The 18397-nt window shown below is 42.3% G+C and overlaps 1 protein-coding gene across 1 annotated transcript; it reads left to right on the top strand.

The window, feature by feature from the left end:
• The first annotated feature begins 2766 nt into the window (after positions 1 to 2766).
• On the top strand, positions 2767 to 14114 carry smarcc2 (SWI/SNF related BAF chromatin remodeling complex subunit C2). Its single transcript, XM_086118100.1, has 26 exons — positions 2767 to 2888; positions 3643 to 3762; positions 3852 to 3937; positions 4211 to 4292; positions 4501 to 4593; positions 4935 to 5004; positions 5556 to 5625; positions 5746 to 5821; positions 5915 to 6159; positions 6245 to 6369; positions 6468 to 6521; positions 6634 to 6671; positions 7159 to 7289; positions 7390 to 7461; positions 7575 to 7688; positions 8648 to 8801; positions 8877 to 8993; positions 9080 to 9142; positions 9242 to 9500; positions 9993 to 10154; positions 10243 to 10304; positions 10382 to 10502; positions 11253 to 11413; positions 11814 to 11948; positions 12042 to 12399; positions 12558 to 14114. Exons 1-26 carry the CDS (start codon positions 2778 to 2780, stop codon positions 12620 to 12622), a joined length of 3144 nt encoding a protein of 1047 aa, XP_085974226.1. The 5' UTR covers positions 2767 to 2777; the 3' UTR covers positions 12623 to 14114.
• Positions 14115 to 18397: the final 4283 nt, after the last annotated feature.

Raw genomic sequence — 18397 nt, forward strand, 5'->3', positions numbered from 1 at the left:
GGTAGGGGTTGTCATGCCCCCTCCCTCCCTTCAACCCTCTGTGAATCCCAATGCTCCTCCTTGCAGATTCCAGCGTTAAGTTAATTGGACAGGGAGTGAGGGTTGAGGAGGGAAGCGTTCAGCCCCATTAGCAATCCCTCTGTGGCAGGTCGATCCGAGAGGATCACAGACTCACAAATAGACGGATTAAAATAATCAATAGGCCTCTCTCTCTCTCTCTCCCTCTCTGTCTGTCTCTCTCTCTCTCTCTCTCTCACACTCACACACACACACACACACACACACGCGCGCGCACACGTACCTCTGCGAGTCTGAGGAAAACCAGTTGCACTACACCTTTCAGTGTTGTCTTTGGACTTTTGCAAATTGGCTTTGGTCACACTAGTTTTCACAATCACCCCCTCCACGCACATACACAGACACACACGCGCACACATGCATATACACACACACACACATGCATATACACACACACACGCACACACACACACGCAGTTAATTTGAGCCTTGCATAAATGAAAATAAATGAAAAGGTCAGTGAGATGAAAATAATCAGACTTGTCTTTATGCTGTCTACATTTCTTTTTATTTCATATTTCATGCTCAGAATATTTCAAATAATTTATAGTTGCATACAGTATGAGAGTACAGTTTAGTACATTTGCGAAAATGCATATATGCTGCAATACAATACAATACAATACATCCTGATTTATATAGCGCTTTCACAACAGCTGTAGCTGTAACAAAGAGCTTAACAAAACAGTTAACATAAAGTAAAATCATAAACACAACACATAACATCATACGCTTTGTTGTTTAAAGCAGTTTGAGATGAAAGAGGAGAGAATCAAAGTGTCCTTTCACCAGTGGATCAGAAGCGTCATGCTCAGAATGTGCACACGTCGGCTACAAGCTAAGTTTCAAAGTCAACAAGAAGCTGTAGCGTCCACTGACGGAAAAGAGATTGTTTCACTTTTCCTGTCCCATGTAAATCCGTTTCAATTCCAAGCGGCGACTCTCAGTTCCAGATACGCATCTGCGCTCCGCGCCGACGCTCCTCTCTCCTCATCCTCAACTTCAGCAGCAATCCATCCAGCCACACCAACACAGACTGTCCACCACCGCCGACATCTCCACTGAACAAAACGGGGCTGTGAAAAATGCTGCCCCTTACAGGCGCAAAAAACACAAGCACCCCGGGGCTGTCCAGCACCGACAGTCAAATGGCGCTGACATTCCTCCCAATCAAAATCTGTGTACAGGTGTGCTGCAGAGAAGGCGCAACCACCAAGCACAGCAATGATGAAAGGTTTATTACTATACAGTATGTTAAGAGATCTCATCGGTTAAAATGTTTTATAATTGGTCCATAGAGGTTTTATTTACTTTTTGAACTGCATGACAGGTTAGATCAAATGCTCCTGAGGGGCGTTTCTCCCCCATAGGCCCTAAGTTCCTCACCCCTGATTTAGAGCATTAGCATGAAATCTATCATAATGTATTATGTTCTTTCGGATCACAATATGTAATAATAAACCACCATAAATTATACTGTATACCACTTGTGTCAGGTGGAATCCTCATACCTCCAAAGTCATCACTTTTCAGGAGACCCAAAAACGTCATGATTGTTCAACCATTAATATTGCATCGTCGAAGAGAAAAGGCTATTTTCCAAACTTTCGATTTGTCAATAATTTATAAAAAGAAATTGGCTTGAAAATGGCTTGCACTCTTTGACGGTGAAATATTAATGGATGAACAAATGTGATGATGATGCGAATCATTCATTGATCAGGACAGTCATACACACACACACAAAATAAAATGACAACTCCCACAAGGGGATACAGTAGGCACATAAACAATACTAAAGTTGTTATTTTTTGTGACTTTCAGCTTGTTGTAATGTACAGTAATTACACTTCATGAAACCAGTGATTTTCTATACATTCTCATATATTGTCGTCACTACCAGGTGTAATCCTCACAGCTCAAAAACCGCTATTTTTCAGGAAATTAAAGAAATAAAACCACCAGGATGATTGAGTTGGTATTGTAATTGAGTTGGTTATCATACACAGTTGCATGCCAACATTAACACAGCACCATCCCATAGTCATCGCTAAAAGAATGCTGTTGATTGATTAGACTGTTGCGGACCTCACCTCAGCCAGCAAGAACATGCAAACTCCACACAAGAAGGCCGGAGCCAGAATCGAACCCCGCACCTCTGCACTGTGAGGTTTATGTGCTAACCAGTTACCCACTGTGCTGCTTTAGCGACCTAATTATTATTATTATAATTAGCATTATTACTATTATTCATTAAAATACAAATGTGGTTATTTGAGAGAGCGTGGGAAAAACGGATAAATGCTATTTTAATTAATTTCATTGGTGTAAACTGATTTGATACAGGTCAAAAAGTAAATTAAATTACAGGATTGGCCCGGGAAATAAATAATCTTGCAAACTTGTCTTGAAAATGCATTGTTCACAGCTGCTTTTTAATAAAAAAAATAAATATTATTTTAATACCTTGCTTTTTTTTTGCGATTTTAAATTAGTTTGATCATTTTACTGCTTTTGTGTTGAGGTTTATCTTGATTCCCGTCTTTTAATTTAATCTGATGGTGCTCGTGAAAACCACATTTTTGGACTACAACAGCGACTCTTGGTGGACATTCCGTTGTATTACAGCAAATGTGCTGTAGTACCACCAGGCTGCCTCTGGGTGGCGGCCGACGTCGTTCAGTTGTCTGCAAGCAAAGATGGCGGTACGGAAGAAAGACGGCGGCCCAAATGTCAAATATTTCGAAGCGTCCGATACAGTCTCTCAGTTTGATAATGTGCGCGTCTGGCTGGGAAGGAATTACAAAAAGGTACTGGCAGCATGATTTGTAGACTTCCATTTTTCACGCCGAAGACGTGGACACTGAGCCACGGGCATTAGAGGCAGTGACAAAGAGGAGGGAGGGTGCTCAGCGTCCAGCTGCTCGCTGGCTTCACTCGAGTCAGCATACAAAAGGATGCTGAGCTCGTAGCGGCGCCAGATGCGTCCGCCCGTGCCTTTATCCTCGCGTGTTAATGCGATGGAAATGACGAAAGGTGCGGCGCACGCCCTGGCTTCTGAGCAATAGCTTCACGCACTGGGCTCGGACGCTAGCTAGCTAGGTTGCTAATCGGCTAACGGTGCCGGAGGGAGCAGATCCAGATGTTTGCTGGATGTGGCGCGCGCCAACTGGATCGGGTGCTGCACCATGTTCACGCTGCTCGACTACAATTCACAAATAAAATCGTTATTATTCAAGCCATTCCAAAAAAAGGCAACAAAGCCAACTGCTTAGTACACCCCCAAGGCTCATCAGTAATTGTAATGCTTACAAAAATGGAGCTTCCAAGACAAGCCGTTGGAGCATTTATTAAATATATTCAGGATATTGAATAAATGCTCCAACGACTTAGCAGAGCAGCTTGATTTTTAAGCATTAGAACAACTGATGGGGCTTAAGCATTAATTTGATATCTGACTTGTGCAATGAATTAAGAATGAATACTAATGTGCTACAAATATGTGCTCAAACAGCGACTTCAATTTTTAAAGACCCCTGAATGAAATAATGTCCCCTCTCTCAGTACATCCAAGCAGAGCCCCCAACCAACAAATCTCTGTCCAGTCTTGTGGTCCAGCTGCTCCAATTCCAAGAGGAGGTGTTTGGCCGACATGTCAGCAACCCCCCGCTCACCAAGCTGACTGTATGTCTCCACCACATACAATATTAACTTGTAACTTCACCCCTAAAGGGCTTCGTTACTAAAAATAATATTGCAATATTTGTCTCCAGATGAAATCTTTTCTAGACTTCAAGGCTGGAGGCGCTCTTTGCCACATCCTGGCAGCTGCATACAAGTTCAAGAGTGACCAAGGATGGTAAGAGTTTCTTTCCAGTTGGCATCACTATAATATACAATGAACCTCCATTTAATTGCGGGGAAATACATTCCAGACCCAAAAGCTACAGGTAAAAATTCACAATAGTGTGACCGTCTAATAATTTTGGGGCGTTTAATATAGAGTACATATTTTCCCCCACCCATTCACACCCACACTTCAAACACAATTCAACTTCTTAAACTTAAACGCACATATGGATGTTGGCTATGCTGCAGTTTCATGTGTAACTCCAGTCTAATTTCCTCGCAGGCGCAGGTTTGACTTCCAGAATCCGTCTCGGATGGACCGAAATGTGGAGATGTTTATGACGATTGAGAAGTCCTTAGTGCAGGTGAGTCTTCCTCTCTTGAACCTTTCATGACACACAAGCCAGCATGACAAAATGTTTCCCGAATTCATGAAACTCTTCTTGCTGTAACATTTTATTCATTTATTTATTTTTACTCTTTTCGCACTGGAAATGGATGTGTGTCATCCTGACTTATGCAGACGGAAATAATGCAATTCATAATGATTTCAAGGTTTTCTTTGTACTTCAGAATAACTGCTTGAGTCGACCAGTCATCTACTTGAGCTCTGACATCGAGCCAAAACTGCTGGGGAAGCTCAAAGACATCATCAAGAGACATCAGGTGTGTTTTCAACCACATTGTTTATGACAGAAATTCCTCACTGCTGTGCTGCAAGAGATCTTTACTGTTGGATATGATCAAATATTCACTTAATTAGTCTGAAAATTACTACTTTTTCACAACAAATAATGTGTTTTTGTTCATCTGTCTATGCCAACAATGACTGGTGGTTGGCTGAACAATTCAAATCTCTTTTAGTTGATTCCACAAAGCTCATAATTAAACTGTGTGCCCAGTTTTTATTTGTAAAAGTAAAAGTATTTGCCTTTGTTTGCTCGGAAAGTTTGGAACACATTAATGGTAGAGTCAAACATGGCAAATATGGATGCACTCTCTTGCAGGGCTCAGTGACTGAGGACAAAAGCTCCAGCTCCCACATTGTCGTTCCAATTCCCGGCAGCTTGGAAGATGGTGAGGATTCAAATGTTTTTGAGGGAAGGGACAGACTTTGTCTTTTTATTCTTTACTAAAATCTGCTCTGAGCGCAGCTACAAAAATCGGAACTTTTTTCCCCTCACTTATCTATGTTTATAAGCAGTACATATTACGTGTGTTGCTTCCTCCAGTATTGTGGCATCAATTAATTTACCCCAAGCTCATGTGCAGCGGCTCAATTTTAGTGGCCAGTCACTCGATTGCCGGCAATTTGAAGGCTGCGTCGTAGTCATTGCATCTCATTTTCTCCATGATGATAAAGGGAAAAGCAAAGCTGAACACCGATTCCAAATACTTTAATGTGTACAAATTTGAGGGCTTCTTGAAAAATTCTGGAACAGTAAAAACAATGTTGGTGAATTAAAGAGAAACTTAAAATAGACGACAACATGATGCTTCTGTCATTGTGGAAATCCGCCAATAATCCCCCTCCCCTTTTTTTTTTTTTTGTGGTCATAGCGGGTGGGAAAAGTCATGGCTTCACGTCTGAATATATGGTCATGTTGTTTGTTTGTTTGTTTTTCCAGAGGAGTGGGTGCGCCCTGTGATGAAGAGGGACAAGCAAGTTCTCCTTCACTGGGGATATTTTCCTGACAGGTTTGTTCCCTGTTTGAGCTCCATTCTAGAGATGTTGCACATTTTGTAGGAGAGAGGAAGCTTTGAAAGCACCGTTCCTAGTTAACAGAGCATCTTTTTCGTTCTATGGTCAACCTGTAGTTATGACACCTGGATCCCAGCTAGTGAGGTTGAGGCCTCTGTGGAAGATGCCCCCAGCCCGGAGAAGCCAAGGAAGGTAGATGAGTGCCAGAATTTTTCATACACAACTTTGGAACCCTAACTTAGCTTTCAAAATCCTTGATGCTGACGGTATATTTTTGGTCCTCAGGTCCACGCGAAGTGGATTTTAGACCTGGACCAGTATAATGAGTGGATGAATGAGGAGGACTACGAAGTGGGGGACGGTCACCCCAAGAGGAAGAGGATATCGGCCAAGACTCTTACGGATGAGGTGACCACTCCGGACGAGCGCAGAGATAAGAAGCCCGCGGGTGCCAAGAAGAGGAAGCGCTCTCCGTCGCCGTCTCCCACGCCACCACCGCAGGAGAGCAAGAAGAAGAACGCTAAAAAAGGGTCTGTGACAGTAGCCGTTTTCAATTGAGAAGGGAATAGCCATGACACCACATGCAAAATTAAATGTATGCGCGTGATGGGACAGGCCGACGACACCATACACCAAATCCAAACGGGGCCAAAGGGAAGAGGAACAAGAGGATCTCAGTAAGGATTTGGATGAAGCATCACCTGTTCCGGCATCAGAAGACGGAAATGCAGCCAAAACAAGTGCGCAAAACTGCATGCATTTGAATGAAAAAACTAAATACATACTGTATATTTGTAAACTGCCAGCCAAGTCATCCCCTTTTGCCTTCTGTTTCTAGATAGCACCAAGAAGGATTCTGATTCCATACCAGTCAAGGGAGGAGCAGATATAGGTGAGAGTGAAACAGCTGGAATTTGTCGAAACTTGTGTTGGTCGAACAACTTTGTAACTTTTGTGTCTATCTGGACCCATCTGTGTGTGGTTATATCTGCGATTTCTAACAGATGAGCAAGAGGATGAGTCCATGGAAGTAACAGGGAAGGTAAGATGGTGTGCAAAGTGGGATCCGTACATGCTATTATACCTGCATAATTTCATGGGAGCCATAGAAACAGCAGATGTGTCAAAAATTCTTGCCTCCACAAAGGTTATCTTCACCGGAAGCGTGGAGCTGCCAATGTGGAGTAAAAATATTTTGACTGGCAAAAACATTAGAATGTATCCGCGAAAACTTTGAACGTACTTGTAGGCGGGTTTGTGCGAGTCAAAAAAGCATTTTATTTTTTAACATTTGGCCTACATTATATCAGGCCATTCAAAAATTAAATAAGTAAACATTGTTCATTCATACTTTTATGGTGTTATTATGTCTGCAGTGCCTGATTTACTTTTGGCATTTGTTTTCCATCCAACCATTCATCTTCTATACCGCTAAAATGAATATTACCATTCGTATAAAATCTCCACATCAGATTGTGCAGATGTACCTAATTTTGTGGCCCATCAATGACTATTTTATGTTCCCGTAGGAGGAGGAAGAGAGCTCCCCTAGTGTTAAGGGGGAGCCAGTCAAAGGCGCGGACCTTCACGAAGACAACGTGACGGAGCAGACACATCACATCATCATACCAAGCTACGCTGCCTGGTTTGACTACAACAGGTAACACCAAATTCAAGATCACCACATATCCTGGGATGCTTTCCTTCTTGCTGTAAGCTCACCTACTAGTGGACGTGACTCATTCTGTCATCATCCTCAGCGTTCATGCGATTGAGCGCAGAGCCCTTCCAGAGTTCTTCAATGGAAAGAATAAATCTAAAACCCCGGAGATGTAAGTTAAATTGTATTTGTAACTCATCTTTGGTTATGAGGCTTGCAATGTGCATTCGACGTCGTCATATATTTTATAGCTGAATTTTTCTCTCTGTTCCCGTCCGCCAACAGCTACCTGGCATACAGGAATTTCATGATTGACACTTACCGACTAAACCCTCAGGAGTACCTCACCTCCACCGCCTGCCGCAGGAACCTGGCGGGAGATGTCTGTGCAATCATGAGGTATGCGAGAAATAGAAAATGTCATTATCCCGTCATTTTTATCCACTATAAGTGAGGTTACAAAGGATCAACACCCCCCTAATTAAAAAAAAAAGCTCCTACAGTATTATTACTTTAAACCATAAATATGTCACAAACTATAATCTGCAGTTGTAATGTTATTTCATACTTATCTTGCATCATAAAAGAATCCACCTTAAGTGTGCATGGGTATGCACATGTGGTGAGACTCTCCTAATTTCCACTAACAATCCAGGCTAAACCTCCTTCCTCCCTGTGATACAAAGCTCGTTTTTCAGTGCACATGTATCACTGTCCCAACCTCCTTGAGACCAGTTCCCATTTAGACACGGCTTTGGCGTCATCAGTAGAGTGTTATAGAAAAAAAAAAACCAACAAAAAAAAATGCAAAAAGGAGAGTTGTTCAATGAATAACGGACTATACAAAAAATGCAAAATGGTCATTCTGCAGGTAGGCAAGAATTACTGTAATTTATCCATCCATCCATCCATTTTCCGAACCGCTTAATCCTCACTAGGGTCGCGGGGGGTGCTGGAGCCTATCCCAGCTGTCTTCGGGCAGTAGGCGGGGGACACCCTGAATCGGTTGCCAGCCAATCGCAGGGCACACAGAGACGAACAACCATCCACACTCACATTCACACCTAGGGACAATTTAGAGCGTTCAATCAGCCTGCCATGCATGTTTTTGGAATGTGGGAGGACATTTATTTATTTTATTAATTTGGGCTGTGGGAAGTAAAGACAGCTGGCAATTGTGTTTTGTGGTTTCGGTCGCAATATTAACTAATCTGAATCAAATGTTCCATGTCATGAAGGTAATCATTTCCTACTTAGATTGACTTTTTTTAAAAACAATTGAACTGTTACGTCCCCATAAATCCAATCCAGTGCACTTCTCATTTAAATGAATTAAATCGGGGCATCTTCACGTGCAGAGTCCATGCATTCCTGGAGCAGTGGGGACTAATCAACTACCAGGTGGACTCCGAGAGCCGGCCCACCCCTATGGGCCCCCCACCCACTTCCCACTTCCACGTCCTTGCAGACACGCCGTCCAGTCTGGTGCCCTTACAGCCCAAGACATCCCAGGTCTGTACACAAATTGAAAAACACACACACACAAGCACATACACGATGGCCTTATTTAACATGTGGGTGTTGTAGACTCCTGCGCCCCAGCAGATGATGTCCTTCCCAGATAAAGTGAAAGATAAACCAGCAGACCTGCAGAACTTTGGGCTTCGGACTGACATGTACAGCAAGAAGATAGGCTCCTCAAAGGTATTCACCGAAAACAAGTCAGATGTGAATTACAGAAACTTGGCTTGAGCCACCACATTTATGACAAAATAATACTTTGTCCACAGAGCAAGAGTGCAACAAGTGCTATGAGGGATTGGACAGAGCAGGAAACACTATTATTACTTGAGGTACATCTGTATTTTTTCAGTCATCACAATGTCATTACCAATTAAAGAAAAAAAAGTGCTGGATATTAGAATTAGAATTCAAACCCTTGCTGTTTTCAGGGATTGGAGATGTACAAGGACGACTGGAACAAGGTGTCAGAACATGTCGGCAGCCGCACACAGGATGAGTGCATCCTGCATTTCCTTCGTCTGCCTATCGAAGACCCCTATCTGGAGGAAAGCTACTCGTCCCTGGGACCGCTGGCTTACCAGCCAGTGCCTTTCAGCCAGGCAGGAAACCCCGTAATGAGCACAGTTGCGTTCCTTGCCTCGGTAGTGGACCCTCGCGTGGCCTCAGCAGCGGCTAAATCCGCTCTGGGTGAGATGTTGCTCCTTTTTTGTGGCTTTAAAGAATGAGGGCTAGTCTTCAGAACAAATTCCTTACATGTAGCCTTGTTGATAATATTACATCAATAGTAGGACTGAAATGATGAATTAAACTTGAACAATTCCATTTCAAAAAAAGTTGAAGCAAAATTTAAACTGGCTAACTGGCTAGCAGTTAGCCAGTTAATAGCGAGCCACTAACCATGGCTCACAGCAACATCCAACTCTTCACTCTGACTCCCATGTCACCCACACACTCAAAGTCACAGCTGCTTTATTGTGGAAAGTGACGATGGCGAACCCAGGTCGACAATAATAATACCTACACTGAACATGCAGAGTTAGATTTTTTTTTACAATGCGAACTCAACTTGTACCTGATCAGTGGACAGGATAGTTGGTAGAATTTTTGGTTGTAAAAATACTGGATAGCACCAGCCCTAAGTCAGCATTAACTTCACCTCTCCTTCTCTCTCTTTCTCAGAGGAGTTCTCTCGTATGAAAGAGGAAGTTCCTGCGGCCCTGGTTGAGGCTCACGTGCGGCGGGTGGAGGAGGCAGCGAGGGCCAGCGGGCGACAGGACCCTCTGTATGGCCTCGAGGGTAGCGGCATCGCCGGCACCGGCCTGGAAGAAGGCGAGAGAACGGGTAGGGCGGAAACATGTGTTTACAACACAATCATCCAACAAGGCAAATTAACAAACATTAACGGAGGTCTGAACGGTTTCCGGCTCAGATGAGAACAATGACGAAAGTAAGAGTGACAGCCAGTCAAACGAGGAGAAGAAGGCTGCCAAGGTAGGATGCCTTCTTGTCACGCTTTTGTTTTGTTACGTGACGGTCGGAAGACTCACGCTTTGAAGCTCCTCCCACAGGACAGCAAAGATGGAGCGAATGAGGAAGAAGACAAGGTGACAGAGAATGGGAAGAAAGAGGAGGAGAGAGGAAGAGAAGCTGAGGGCGAGAGGGAGGCAGACAAAGCCGACTCGGAAATGGGTAGGAAAAGGCTATAGGGTGCCGAATGGGTCAAAAATAACCTCTCACGCACATATAAAAAACTCACTCACCCTACGCCTAACACCAAACCCTACTACCTACCCCTACCCAAATCCTAACACTTAACACTAGCCCCTAACCCTAATGCTTACCCCTAAGACGAACCACAAATCCTAAACCCTAACCCTAACGCTTAACCCTAAACCTAACACTAGCCCTAACCCTAAGGTACCCCATAACCTTACCCCCTGTCCCTAACCTCTGACACCTAACCATAACCCTAACCCAAGACAACCCTAACCTTAACAAATACCCTAACCCCTAAACCTAACCACTCAAAAAACTCAGACGTACAAAAGAACCTCTCAACCACAAAAAAACTAACCTACCCATACAAAATCCTCACATATCCAAAAATAAACACTCACTCACGCCCCAAAGACTCTCTCTCTCTCGCATGCACACACACACACACACTCACACACACACCAAATGCACACGTCTCACACTTGCGAAACAAAAGTCTCACCAAAAAAAACTTGTCACAATCATGTAAATACTTCACCACAAAAAAACCTCTTCAGCCCACCCAAAACACACACATTAAAAAATACTCACACTCAAAAAGATTTGTCTAGAATCTCCCAAAATAAATCAGACATGCCAAAACACCTCATGCTCACACCATAAAAATTCACACTCATGAAAAAAAAATATATACTCTTAAGGTGGAAAACTTTTCTTCCTCAGGTGACAACGAGAAGGAGACGGGTGGAAAAGAAGGCGAGGAAGGGCAAAGAGAATCTGAGAGTGAGGGAGAAAAGAAGGCCAAGGTGGAGCGAGATGTGGGCGAGGGCAACTTGGCCACCGCCGCTGCATCAGCGCTGGCGGCCGCAGCCGTCAAAGCCAAGGTACGTGAGGGCCCAAAATCGTTTGACTGATATTTAGGGATAGGCATTCGGATAATCAAAGACAAGTTGGTTAAAGTGCAGACAAGTCATATAATAATACTCAGTCTTATATTCTATCTAATCTGTGTCATATAAAGTTAATTTGCAACTTTTTTCTTCTACTCTTCATCTCATAAATTTGTACCTCATGCATGCACGGCACCACACCGCCCCCAAGAGGCCAAAGTGCATAGAGCCAAAACTTGCAATACTTATTTGTATTTCTTGTTTTTTAATTGCGATTCATTTAATATGTAGCTATTCCTCTTCACTTTTCAAAATAATGGTGATTATTTTTTTCCACCCCATACTGAATTGTAGAATCTACTTTGACTGTCATTGTCATTTATGTCATGACCAGCACTTGGCTGCAGTGGAGGAAAGGAAGATCAAATCTCTGGTGGCATTGCTGGTGGAGACCCAAATGAAGAAACTGGAGATCAAACTGCGACACTTTGAAGAACTGGAAACCATCATGGATCGAGAGAGGGAGGCTGTGAGTGGTGGACCGTGGGAAGACGTGTTGTTCTCTAAGAGAGCAGTTCTAAGTGTTTGAACGCGTTATTTTGGTATTTCTCTGTGCTTCCAGCTGGAGTACCAGCGACAGCAGCTTCTAGCTGACCGTCAGTCCTTCCACATGGAGCAGCTCAAGTACGCCGAAATGCGAGCTCGCCAGCAGCACTTCCAGCAGATCCAGCATCAGCAGCACAGCCAAGCCGGGGGTCCTCATCCCCCTCAGACCGCGTCGGGCTCTCAAAACTCGGCCTCGGCTCAGCAATCCGCCAGCACGCCGGCGCCGCAGCCTGCACCCAGCCCCGCGCCGTCGGCCTCCGCGGGGTCAGCCTCGGAGTCCCATCCGCCTCCGGGTGCCCACGTGTCACCCCCGTGCCCCCCGGGCCAGCCCGTGACCGGCCACTCGGGCTCTGGCAGCGCCCCTTCACACCACGGTCAGTGAGACGTCAAAATCGCATCGCAGCAGCTAACTGACTTAACTGCCATTGAATCCTTTGAATCGAGTTGCGTGCTCTTTTGTTCTGATTCACCGAAGCTGTGTGACTACAGTCAATCCAATGTTTTCTCCTGTTGCCATCACCGCCACTCACAGAATCCAACACTCCTCTACCCGTCGAAACGCTTCACACCTCTGCTCCGGTTCCAGCTCCACGGTAATAGATGAAAAATTGCCATGAAGAAAAAAATCATTTAAATTGTTCTTATCCAACTGGACAATTAATGTGAGGAAAGACAACATGTTTAAATTGGCTCAAGAAGGTTTTCACACTACATGATATTAGATTTCTGGTGAGCTATGAGGGTCTTGACATGTTTGTGCTGAAGGAAACCAAGAGTCATCTTGTTGCTTTTATTTTTTCCTGCAAGATTCCATAGCAGCTAATTCACTCTCAAGTCTTTTCGATGTCTCTTGAGTTCCCCGTCGGTACTAATTGACATTTACAAGTATGTAAGGAAAAAATGCACTTTTAATCTTTCCTCGGGTCTCATTTTAAGACTTGAAGCATCCATGAAATTGAACTTAAGCACTTATAAACCTTTTGCTGTCTTAAATAGCGTTTCATACCGAATGATTGATTGGAACTCTCCTGTCAATTGCGTGGACACTCCGAAGGACGCATTTTCATCGATATGTTACCTGACATTAGTATGGATGCCATTTCAAACTATGTACTGTAAACTGGGTCTTCTGTTACAATTTCCATGTATTTGTATGAAAACTGATTTCAATTACTGACATTGTGTCCGCCAGTTGTTCCTGCAGACAAGAAAAACACTTACCTTTTGAAGTACTTTATTAATAATAATACAGCACTTGGGAGAGTTAAAAAAAAAGAGTGAGATCGTGAGGAGCTTAAGATGTGAGGAATGTACCGGAGTGCTGTCTGAAAGGAATGACTGAAGCAGCAACCGCAAAGTTTGTCATTTGCGTCTATCGCTAAACCAAAACGTTTTGTTTTTGAAATCATGTTCTCTCACACTTAGTGAGTTTTATTGGTGTTGTTTGTGGAAATGAAGAGGATTGGCCGGTTCATTTGAAGTTGCAAAATGAAGGAGGAAAAAAAAGACGAAAAGAATCCTTTCATATCTGCAACAATATCCTCACTTTTTATCCAATCAATTTTTATATTTTTTACTGTTTTTTCCATCATCTTTCTTTGATATCAACATCGTAACGGAATATTGTTAACTTTGTAGCCTCTATTTACTCTTTGTGTGATTGTGAGGATGTGTGCGAAGGCATGCCTTGAGAATCTGTAAACGTTTCTTACTATCATGCTGTTTTATTTTCGGTGCCATTCCGTGTATGTGTGAATGTGCCATGAAGTATAACCCTTTCATCGGGTGAACTTGTTTTGTCAGTATTTCACGTCTCACCTGAGCTGTGAGTCAAGTTACCGGCATCTGTGTTATGACGACATCGCGTGGACTTTGTGAAAAGATGATACAGCGTTTTTGTGCGTTCGGTTCCTGTATGTTTTCACACAGCTGAAGGAAGCAGCTCTTGCAATTATTCTTACAAAATGTCCAAATGTCCTCAGTGACTCATCACTTCAGTGCGTCCTCAATCTGGCAGTTTGGATCCCCCAAATCTGAAGAGGTTTAATGTTGAGGGGGGGAAAAATAAATAAAAGAATTTGAAAGAACACCATATATTCAGTTATTTTGAAATGTACTGAGCAGGAAGTGACTATTTTGGTCATTGTTTTATTAGTCATGATAGTCATAGTTTTAACGCAGCATTTTTTTTACACTGATAGTTTTGTGAAGAAACGCTGCTTGCTTACATTGAGTTACATTGTGTTCGCCGCTTGGATTTCTATCTACACGTATTGCGACTGTCTCAAAACTTCACTTGGATCTCGACAAACATACAAAGAGGCTGTCTCGGCTCAAACCAGCAAATGAAAGTAAATTGCAATTTGTCTGGTGAAATCAGAACCATGAGAGCGGTTTTCCTTGCGATTGAAAAGGGTTGTGCGCTAGCGGGGAGAGAAAGCAGTCCGCAATGTATGCACAACGCTGGAAATAAAAGATGTAAATCGGCAGAAATCACATCATTTTGTTAGTAATGAAACACAAACGCAGATGAAGTCACCCGTCGTCGTTCAGCATTATCAGATTATTAATAATCCGTGGGGCGAGCCTACTTTAGTCATTTTAAGAACATTTATTGTGACTCCATTTGCCATAGTAATTCATTTAGAAAAAAACTGTTGTCATGTGATGTTGGGCAGTATTGAAATGAGCAGATTCCTGAAATTGGAATGCAAAAGATTTCTGTAGATTGCATTTAGTGGCATGGCTGTTCAGCAGTGTTGTGTCCAAGGACCGGCAACCCGAGGCCAAGGCCAAGGACTTGACTCCAAGGCCAAGGACTTGGAAAATTTTCCGAGGCAAGGCCAAGGCCAAGGACTTGAGAAATTTTCCGAGGCCAAGGCCAAGGACCAAAGACTTGCCTCCGAGGCCAAGGCCAAGGACTGATAGCTGAGGACATGTACAAAACAATGCTATCATACCACTTCGCAGGTCTTCATGATTTGCAACACCCCTCCATCATAACCCCTTGCACTCCCTAACGCTTGAATGAAGTGTTTTTATTCAAAGAGTAGAACAGTCAGGGTACGTGTTATTTATACTGAGAAAAATAAAAAATAAAAGCATATGATATACATTTATGAATTAATGTTTTAGTGCAGTAGTTTCTTAATATGAAGTAAATCAACACTCAACAGGCTCAACAGTTTTTTTCAGTCATTTTTTTCGGCTAAAAACGCCTTACTATACATGGTCATTTTTTTTCAGCTAAAAACGCCTTACTATACATGGTCGTTTTTTTCAGTCTATTTTTTCGGCTAAAAACGCCGTACTATACATGGTCGTTTTTTTCGGCTAAAAACGCCTTACTATACATGGTCATTTTTTTCGGTCAATTTCTTTCGGCTAAAAACGCCTTACAATACATGGCCGTTTTTTTCGGTCAATTTTTTTCGGCTAAAAACGCCTTACAATACATGGCCGTTTTTTTCGGTCAATTTTTTCGGCTAAAAACGGCTTACTATACATGGTCGTTTTTTTCGGTCAATTTTTTCGCCTAAAAACGGCTTACTATACATGGTCGTTTTTTTCGGCTAAAAACGCCTTACTATACATGGTCGTTTTTTTCAGTCCTTTTTTTCGGCTAAAAACGCCTTACTATACATGGTCGTTTTTTTCGGTCAATTTTTTCGGCTAAAAACGCCTTACTATACATGGTCATTTTTTTCGGTCAATTTTTTCGGCTAAAAACGCCTTACAATACATGGTCGTTTTTTTCGGTCAATTTTTTCGGCTAAAAACGCCTTACTATACATGGTCGTTTCTTTTCGGTCAATTTTTTCGGCTAAAGACGCCTTACAATACATGGTCGTTTTTTTCGGTCAATTTTTTCGGCTAAAAACGGCTTACTAAACATGGTCGTTTTTTTCAGTCAATTTTTTCGGCTAAAAACGGCTTACTATATATACATGGTCGTTTTTTTCGGCTAAAAACGCCTTACTATACATGGTCGTTTTTTTCGGCTAAAAACGCCTTACTATACATGGTCGTTTTTTTCGGCTAAAAACGCCTTACTATACATAGTCGTTTTTTTCTGTCAATTTTTTCGACTAAAAACGCCTTACTATACATGGTCGGTTTTTTTCGGCTAAAAAAGCCTTACTATACATGGTCGTTTTTTTCGGCTAAAAACGCCTTACTATACATGGTCGTTTTTTTTCTGTAAATTTTTTCGGCTAAAAACGCCTTACTATACATGGTCGTTTTTTTCAGCTAAAAACGCCTTACTATATAATACATGGTCATTTTTTTGGTAATTTTTTTCGGCTAAAAACGCCTTACTCTAAATTGTCATTTTTTTCGGTCATTTTTTCGGCTAAAAACGCCTTACTGTACATGGTCGTTTTTTTCGGCTAAAAACGCCTTACTATACATGGTCGTTTTTTTCGGCTAAAAACGCCCTACTATACATGGTCATTTTTTTCGGTCAATTTTTTCGGCTAAAAAACGCCTTACTATACATGGTCGTTTTTTTCAGCTAAAAACGCCTTACTATATAATACATGGTCATTTTTTCGGCTAAAAACGGCTTACTCTAAATTGTCATTTTTTTCGGTCGTTTTTTTCGGCTAAAAACGCCTTACTATACATGGTCGTTTTTTTCGGCTAAAAACGCCTTACTATACATGGTCATTTTTTTCGGTCAATTTTTTCGGCTAAAAACGCCTTACTATACATGGTCATTTTTTTCGGTCAATTTTTTCGGCTAAAAACGCCTTACTATACATGGTCGTTTTTTTCGGTCAATTTTTTCGGCTAAAAACGCCTTACTATACATGGTCGTTTTTTTCGGCTAAAAACGCCTTACTATACATGGTCATTTTTTTCGGCTAAAAACGCCTTACTATACATGGTCGTTTTTTTCGGTCAATTTTTTCGGCTAAAAACGGCTTACTATACATGGTCGTTTTTTTCAGCTAAAAACGCCTTACTATACATGGTCGTTTTTTTCGGCTAAAAACGCCTTACTATACATGGTCATTTTTTTCGGTCAATTTTTTCGGCTAAAAACGCCTTACTATACATGGTCGTTTTTTTCGGCTAAAACGCCTTACTATACATGGTCGTTTTTTTCTGTCAATTTTTTCGGCTAAAAACGCCTTACTATACATGGTTGTTTTTTTCGGCTAAAAACGCCTTCCTATACATGGTCTTTTTTTCGGCTAAAAACGCCTTACTATATACATGGTCGGGTTTTTTTCGGTTAAAAACGCCTTACTACACGGTCGTTTTTTTCGGCTAAAAACGCCTTACTATATACATGGTCGGGTTTTTTTCGGTTAAAAACGCCTTACTATACGGTCGTTTTTTTCGGCTAAAAACGCCTTACTATACATGGTCGGGTTTTTTTCGGCTAAAAACGCCTTACTATACATGGTCGTTTTTTTTTCGGCTAAAAACGCCTTATGACACATGGTCGTTTTTTTCGTCTAAAAATGCCTTTTTATACATGGTCGTTTTTTTCTTCGAAAAACGCCTTATTATACATGGTCTTTTTTAACGTGTAAAAACGCATTACTATACAGGGTCGTTTTTTTGGGCTAAAAACGGCTTACTATACATGGTCATTTTTTTCGGCTAAAAGCGCCTTACTATACCTGGTCGTTATTTTTCGGCTAAAAACGCCTTACTAAACATGGTCGTTTTTTCGGCTAAAAACGCCTTACAGTATATATACATGGTCGTTTTTTCCGGGTTAAAACGCCTTACTATCCATGGTCGTTATTTTCGGCCAAAAACGATTTCCCAAAGTTTGGCATCCAATGACAACAACCCTTCCACTTGAATTGGTAGAAATGTCCTGTTGTGATTGAGATGGTCAGATGACATATCCCCTTTCTCCGACAGGAACTGGTGGAGAAGATCGAAGCCAAGAAAGCTGCACAAGAGCAAGAAATGACAACACAGAGAGAAATAAGATTATCATGACTTTTAATGTGTTGTGTTGATCTTTTATTTAAAAAAAAAAAAAAAAAGTGTTTTATGCTGTCATTTATACATTTGAGTGTAACACTGGGCTGGCTCCATGGCCCACTGGTTAGTGCGTTGGAGTGCGAACGCAGAGGTCCAGGGTTCAAATCCAGCTCCGGCCTGTCGCGCTTGCGTGTTCTCTTCTTGCTGGCATGGGTGTTGTCCGTCCACCCTCCCATCCATTTTCCCATACTCTTGTCCTCACAAGGGGTCGGGGGCGGGGGGTGCTGGAGCCTCCCCCGGCTGTCTTCGGGCCATCGGCAGAGGGGAGGGGGCACCCTCACTCGGCTGACAACCAATCAAGAAAACCATTTGCACCGTTTTTTTCGGCTAAAAACGCCTGACTATACATGGTCGGGTTTT

This window comes from Hippocampus guttulatus, chromosome 8 (assembly GCF_054856545.1).
Source record: "Hippocampus guttulatus isolate MCC_2025c chromosome 8, RoL_Hgut_1.0, whole genome shotgun sequence".
In the NCBI taxonomy this organism is placed as follows: Eukaryota; Metazoa; Chordata; class Actinopteri; order Syngnathiformes; family Syngnathidae; genus Hippocampus; species Hippocampus guttulatus.

Coding starts and splice junctions, on each gene's coding strand:
- smarcc2 (XM_086118100.1), top strand. CDS start 2,778: ATGGCGGTACGGAAGAAAGACGGCGGCCCAAATGTCAAATATTTCGAA. Junction 2,889..3,642: donor TGGGAAGGAATTACAAAAAG/GTACTGGCAGCA, acceptor CCCCTCTCTCAG/TACATCCAAGCAGAGCCCCC. Junction 6,522..6,633: donor CAAGGGAGGAGCAGATATAG/GTGAGAGTGAAA, acceptor GATTTCTAACAG/ATGAGCAAGAGGATGAGTCC.